This window comes from Pangasianodon hypophthalmus, chromosome 16, assembly GCF_027358585.1.
Source record: "Pangasianodon hypophthalmus isolate fPanHyp1 chromosome 16, fPanHyp1.pri, whole genome shotgun sequence".
NCBI lineage: Eukaryota > Metazoa > Chordata > Actinopteri > Siluriformes > Pangasiidae > Pangasianodon > Pangasianodon hypophthalmus.
The window spans coordinates 299284-307500 of NC_069725.1; the positions used below are offsets into that span (position 1 = coordinate 299284).

General features: G+C 41.9%; 1 protein-coding gene across 1 annotated transcript in view; it reads right to left on the reverse strand.

Moving 5' to 3' along the window:
- Positions 1-650: 650 nt before the first annotated feature.
- Positions 651-8217, reverse strand: part of ndnl2 (necdin-like 2) — a 14985-nt gene continuing 7418 nt past the window's right edge. Inside the window, exons 7-10 of the mRNA XM_053240980.1 lie at positions 5120-5162; positions 4606-4668; positions 2141-2255; positions 651-1035 (exon numbers count right to left, since the gene is read on the reverse strand). Coding sequence (XP_053096955.1) covers positions 961-1035; positions 2141-2255; positions 4606-4668; positions 5120-5162 — 296 coding nt within the window. The 3' untranslated portion in view covers positions 651-960. The remainder of the gene's footprint in view (positions 1036-2140; positions 2256-4605; positions 4669-5119; positions 5163-8217) is intronic.

The window sequence follows — 8217 nt, forward strand, 5'->3', positions numbered from 1 at the left end:
AAACGAGCGAACACACACACTCCCCGAGCGAACACACACACTCTTACTGCAAAACGAGCGAACACACACACTCCCCGAGAGAACACACACACACTCCCCGAGCGAACACACACACTCTTAATGCAAAACGAGCGAACACACACACTCCCCGAGCGAACACACACACTCCCCGAGCGAACACACACACTCCCCGAGCGAACACACACACTCTTATTGCAAAACAGTTCTTCAAGGGTTCTTTACATAATCCGGGATTATTACTTTACAAAAAAGTTCTAATTTTATAAAAAGGGAATTCATTTTAATGCATTTTAATACATAGATATAATTAATTATAAACTGATATAACATTATAAATTACCCAAATCAGGAAATACGTAAATTACATAAATAAAACAAATCAAATAATTAAATAAAAATTGTAAAACTCAGCACTGTGCACTTCTGGATTTTTCCTCCAACCAAACATCATCTCACTCTTTATCTCACTCATTAATTCATTATTCATCATTATAATCTCTAATTATTCATCATTATAATCTCTAATTATTCATCATTATAATCTCTAATTATTCATCATTATAAACACTTTTCCTCACCTATACAAAAGAAAATAAAACAATAATAAAACACAGCACTATGAGAGGGTATAAAGAGGCACAGCTTTATTTTATCACAAACAGTAAAAAAAACAAAACAGAATTCTGAAAAAGAATTTTTTTTTTATCAGTTTTAAAGAATGAAAGTTAAATAATTTCTTGCATAAGACTCAATAAATGTTTTGTATTGGACAAAACCACAGCCGCACACACACACTCGCACACACTCGCACACACTCGCACTCTCACGCGCACTCTCGCACACACACACACACACTCTCGCACACACTCTCGCACACACTCTCGCACACACTCTCGCACACACTCTCGCACACACTCTCGCACACACACTCCTGTTGCGTTATCGCGGGTTGTTCTCTGCACTCGTGGCCTCTCGGTACTGTTGGGTCCATGACTGAGGTTCCTGATCATGTAGCTGTGTTTAAAATAAACACACACACACACACACACACACACACGCACACACACGCACACACACGCACACACACGCACACAATATCACTGTCACAGTAACACTTTTACACATTACACACATCAACACAGATAAGTGCAAAAGTTTTCACCCCCTCAGGTTCTCTGTAGCGGGAAAAACTGTGTCCCTCTTTTTCTTTTTTACACGTTAAATTAAAACAAAACAAATTTTGATTTTTGTTTATTGGAGTTTTCTGATTAAAACTCAGTCACAGTTTAATATTAAATCTTACAGTGACTCCATCTCCTACAGCTGCTGCTGTTATTAGTGCTAATATCAATAATCACAATAAATTACATCACAGTACTCTTTTATGAGCTAAATGAGCACCAGGTTTATTTTTATAACATATTTTACACTATTTTAATCTCTGACTGTAAGCAGCTCATCACGTTACAATTTCATACAGAATTTTTCCCCTTTTTCAGATTTTAAATCAAAAATATTATTTACAAACGTTCATTTTTCACTCATAGCACTACTCACTTCCTACCAGATTGTTAGAAAAACTTAAATATCACGGTACATTTCTTTACGTATTGATATATTTACGTCACATCACCAAGCCCTAACCTGCTCAAAAGTTTACACGCCCCTTCCCCTGCTCTAGTTAATTTATTTAAATGTTTATTAATGTGTTTTATGACTGAAACCACGTGTTCACTTTAACTCTTATTTATTACATGAAACGTTTAATCTCAGCGTGTTCAGAGTGACACGAGCACGAAGTGGAAGAGAAATAAAAAATAATGGACATTTTTATTACACTATTTAGAAAATATTCAGTATTTATATATTAATATACATTTCTGAATGTTTTTGCTCCTTGTGATGAAGAAGGAACAGGTGTGAAAACATGATCTATTAAAGTAGGGTGTACAAACTTTTGCACTGAGCTGTAAATATTCTCGAGTCAGTGATGTACAGTATTTATAGTAGATGTGAGTTTTTCGAGAGTTTAGGGTCTGGGGTTTAGTACAGTACCTTAACCAGATAACCAGATAACCAGTTAACTAGTTAACCTCGACGCGTCCTGACAGAAACTCACCTCTGCAATAAACTGCAGCATTTTCAGTTTGGACACTTCGCTCTCGGCTCTCTGTCCCCAACGAAACTCGTACTCCAGAGGCTCAGTGTGAGGAATACGAACGTACTCCAGATACCTACACACACACACACACACACACACACACGCACGCGCGCGCACGCACGCACGCACACACACGCACACGCGCACGCACACAGACACGCACACGCACACACACACGCACACACACACACACGCACACAGACACACGCAGACACACACACACGCGCACACGCACACAGACACACACACACACGCACACAGACACGCACACGCGCACACACACGCACACACGCAGACACACACACACGCACACGCACGCACACACACACGCACACACACACGTACACGCACACAGACACGCACACGCAGACACGCACACAGACACACGCAGACACACACACACACGCACACATGCACACACGCGTAGACACACGCAGACACACACACGCGCGCGCGCGTAGACACACGCAGACACACACGCACGCAGACACACACACACGCACGCACACACACGCACGCACACACACACACGCACGCACACACACGCAGACACACACACGCAGACACACACACGCAGACACACACACGCAGACACACACGCAGACACACACATATATATATATATATACAGGCTTGTATCTGACAGAACATCTGTAAAACCATCATCTGACCCAACATCAGACATAAAAATGAGACACTGAATTCTGCACTCTGATTGGTCAGAAGGTGTTGATTAATTCTCTATAACAGCAGCTCTGACAGTAGCGCAGGTTTATATTAATGCGCTCGTTCTAATACGTTATCGTTTCTATAGTAACAGCGGCTGGTGAGGGAACAAGTGATTATAGCTGCTATAACGTAAGCGACAACAGGAACTCATCTGCACAGAAATAAATGTAACTGTAACTGGATAAAAAGTATGATGTTGTTCTTTAATAAATAATAAACTGTAATTGGTAAGTTGCTGAGGAATAAGACACTTGGGGTCGTGCTGTTAGAGGGAATTAATCAGCGTGGGGTTGGTACTGTAACTCCGCCCCCGTTGTGTAACGCAGTGCTGTGATTGGTCAGGACTGGAGAAGGCTGAGGTATAAGTGAAGGTGTATGGAGTCGTGTTGTGGCTCTGGTTACGGCTCTCTGTTGAACTCGGCCTCGTCACGGCTCCGTGTGCTGCTGTACGGTGTGATATAAACCAGATGCCCATGGTCTGAGGGACACCAGCTCTGAACACACCACCTACACCTGCTGGGGCTCGAACCCACAACCCTCGGGCTTCAGCACTGACGCTGCGCTAACCCACTGCGCTAACACACGTCTCACTCGCACGTCACACTCGCACGTCTGAGAGGGAGGGGGGACTGAGGGGGAGAAGGTGTGAGGTGTCGGGATGAGGCGTTAAAGAGGGAGAGGTGTGGTGTGATGGAGAGGAACTCAGTCAGACAGAACAGTTTCTCCAGAACCGAACCGGAACGCTTTTACATGACGTGATAAAAAGCAGCAGGTTAAAACTCCAACCCTGATTACGGGTGAAGCTGCTGTACAACAGCGTGAGTTTATTCAGCATCTGATCCTCTGCATGCAGCAGAGTGTAGCATTAGCGTAAACAGCTGTGTGAGACGAGGTCAGAGATTAAAACCGTCGTACAGAAAGACTTTTTTAAACCTGTGCAGCCAATCAGGAATAAGCATTTCACACATTAGCATTTCACACATTAGCATTTCACACATTAGCATTTCACACATTAGCATTTCAATCCTCTGACGTTCGCACACACAGATTTACTGCAGGTCTTAATGCATCAGTGTGAGTTTTAAACGGCACTGAAACTGTCACAAACAAACATCTAAACTCTACACTATAAACATCTAAACTCTGAACTCTACACTATAAACTATAAACATCTAAACTCTACACTATAAACATCTAAACTCTACACTATAAACATCTAAACTATAAACTCTACAATATAAACTTTTAAACTAGTGATTAGTGCAAAGTTAACGGCTCGACTGCAGGGATTCGACTCTGAATCGACTCGTTGCAAAAAGTGAATCAAACAGGCAGTGTTTCGCGTCGCAGTGTTTCGGGTCGCGGTGTTTCGGGTCGCGGTGTTTCGGGTCGCAGTGTTTCGCGTCGCAGTGTTTTTATGTAGGTTTTCTCTGAGCTGCTAAACGGAGCCAAAGAGCTGCAGCGCCGCAGAAATGCTGCATTCAGAGATTCAGAGAAAATACGCAAATGTTTATGACACTCTTTTGGGAAGCAGGACATGGAAATATTTTCTCACAAATTAAAAACACTATTTTTTAAAATGCTTTTTATAATTTGCTACTGTGATGGAGTTACTGTCTAATCCTACATCTACGATAATAAAATACAGTAAACGAGCCACAGCGATTATTTTTCCTTCCTCTCAGGTCACTTACTTTTGTCGCACAAACTCATCAGTGATGATCTTCTTCACATCGCCGAACTCTTCGTGTTTCTCTCTGTGTTATTTTTAATACACAAACAATAAATAACACACACAGAGTTATACTTAATTATCACGTTAATTCAGATACCACTACCATTAAAGAAATAAATAAATATAAACACTTCTAGATACTAAATCAAGTAAAATAATTTACTAATGCATACCAACAATATTTTTCATTTACACAAAAACAAATTTTTTACTATCGTGAATCTGCGTGATGTCGGGTGTGTGTTCATGTCGGTTTAACTTTTTATCAGAATGTTTTATTTCACTTTATCTGCTACTTGTGATTAAATAAGGAAAATAATAAAAGTGCTCCATCTGATATTTATTACTCAGATTTTCATGTTCTAGAGAACTGAACGTAAATCAGTTACTTAAAGTTGAAGTAAATTAATAAAACAGAAGGCTGAAGGTTGTGATTCTTCTCTGTGTACTTTACTAAACTGCACCACACTTACCCAACGTCCACTCGGAGTTTCTTCAGCGTGTTCCACACTAAAGCTACACAGAAACAACTCGATATTACACTCTTACACTTCACTGATCACAGTCTGAAAAATACGCAATTATTTCTGTTCTTAATCTACAAAAACAACATGCAACAACATGCGGAGGTTAGAACTACTGCTCTTACAGTTCACACAGCGCAGAATAGAGACACGACGCTGTAACACTGTAACCACACTGTATCAGTGTAACAGTGTAACAGCACCACACTGTATCAGTGTAACAGTGTAACAGCACCACACTGTATCAGTGTAACACTGTAACAGCACCACACTGTATCAGTGTAACACTGTAACAGCACGACACTGTATCAGTGTAACACTGTAACAGCACCACACTGTATCAGTGTAACACTGTAACAGCACCACACTGTATCAGTGTAACACTGTAACAGCACCACACTGTATCAGTGTAACACTGTAACAGCACCACACTGTATCAGTGTAACAGTGTAACAGCACCACACTGTATCAGTGTAACACTGTAACAGCACCACACTGTATCAGTGTAACAGTGTAACAGCACGACACTGTATCAGTGTAACAGTGTAACAGCACCACACTGTATCAGTGTAACAGCACCACACTGTATCAGTGTAACACTGTAACAGCACCACACTGTATCAGTGTAACAGTGTAACAGCACCACACTGTATCAGTGTAACAGTGTAACAGCACCACACTGTATCAGTGTAACACTGTAACAGCACCACACTGTATCAGTGTAACACTGTAACAGCACCACACTGTATCAGTGTAACAGCACCACACTGTATCAGTGTAACACTGTAACAGCACCACACTGTATCAGTGTAACAGTGTAACAGCACCACACTGTATCAGTGTAACAGTGTAACAGCACCACACTGTATCAGTGTAACAGTGTAACAGCACCACACTGTATCAGTGTAACAGTGTAACAGCACCACACTGTATCAGTGTAACACTGTAACAGCACCACACTGTATCAGTGTAACACTGTAACAGCACCACACTGTATCAGTGTAACACTGTAACAGCACCACACTGTATCAGTGTAACACTGTAACAGCACCACACTGTATCAGTGTAACACTGTAACAGCACCACACTGTATCAGTGTAACACTGTAACAGCACCACACTGTATCAGTGTAACACTGTAACAGCACCACACTGTATCAGTGTAACACTGTAACAGCACCACACTGTATCAGTGTAACACTGTAACAGCACCACACTGTATCAGTGTAACAGTGTAACAGCACGACACTGTATCAGTGTAACAGTGTAACAGCACGACACTGTATCAGTGTAACAGTGTAACAGCACCACACTGTATCAGTGTAACACTGTAACAGCACCACACTGTATCAGTGTAACACTGTAACAGCACCACACTGTATCAGTGTAACACTGTAACAGCACCACACTGTATCAGTGTAACAGTGTAACAGCACGACACTGTATCAGTGTAACACTGTAACAGCACCACACTGTATCAGTGTAACACTGTAACAGCACGACACTGTATCAGTGTAACACTGTAACCACACTGTATCAGTGTAACAGTGTAACAGCACCACACTGTATCAGTGTAACACTGTAACAGCACCACACTGTATCAGTGTAACACTGTAACAGCACCACACTGTATCAGTGTAACACTGTAACAGCACCACACTGTATCAGTGTAACACTGTAACAGCACCACACTGTATCAGTGTAACACTGTAACAGCACCACACTGTATCAGTGTAACACTGTAACAGCACCACACTGTATCAGTGTAACACTGTAACAGCACCACACTGTATCAGTGTAACACTGTAACAGCACCACACTGTATCAGTGTAACACTGTAACAGCACCACACTGTATCAGTGTAACAGTGTAACAGCACGACACTGTATCAGTGTAACAGTGTAACAGCACCACACTGTATCAGTGTAACACTGTAACAGCACCACACTGTATCAGTGTAACACTGTAACAGCACCACACTGTATCAGTGTAACACTGTAACAGCACCACACTGTATCAGTGTAACAGTGTAACAGCACGACACTGTATCAGTGTAACACTGTAACAGCACCACACTGTATCAGTGTAACACTGTAACAGCACGACACTGTATCAGTGTAACACTGTAACAGCACCACACTGTATCAGTGTAACACTGTAACAGCACCACACTGTATCAGTGTAACACTGTAACAGCACCACACTGTATCAGTGTAACACTGTAACAGCACCACACTGTATCAGTGTAACACTGTAACAGCACCACACTGTATCAGTGTAACACTGTAACAGCACCACACTGTATCAGTGTAACACTGTAACAGCACCACACTGTATCAGTGTAACAGTGTAACAGCACCACACTGTATCAGTGTAACACTGTAACAGCACCACACTGTATCAGTGTAACAGTGTAACAGCACCACACTGTATCAGTGTAACACTGTAACAGCACCACACTGTATCAGTGTAACAGTGTAACAGCACCACACTGTATCAGTGTAACAGTGTAACAGCACCACACTGTATCAGTGTAACAGTGTAACAGCACCACACTGTATCAGTGTAACACTGTAACAGCACCACACTGTATCAGTGTAACACTGTAACAGCACCACACTGTATCAGTGTAACACTGTAACAGCACCACACTGTATCAGTGTAACACTGTAACAGCACCACACTGTATCAGTGTAACAGTGTAACAGCACGACACTGTATCAGTGTAACAGTGTAACAGCACCACACTGTATCAGTGTAACACTGTAACAGCACGACACTGTATCAGTGTAACACTGTAACAGCACGACACTGTATCAGTGTAACACTGTAACAGCACCACACTGTATCAGTGTAACAGTGTAACAGCACCACACTGTATCAGTGTAACACTGTAACAGCACGACACTGTATCAGTGTAACACTGTAACAGCACGACACTGTATCAGTGTAACACTGTAACAGCACCACACTGTATCAGTGTAACAGTGTAACAGCACCACACTGTATCAGTGTAACACTGTAACAGCACGACACTGTATCAGTGTA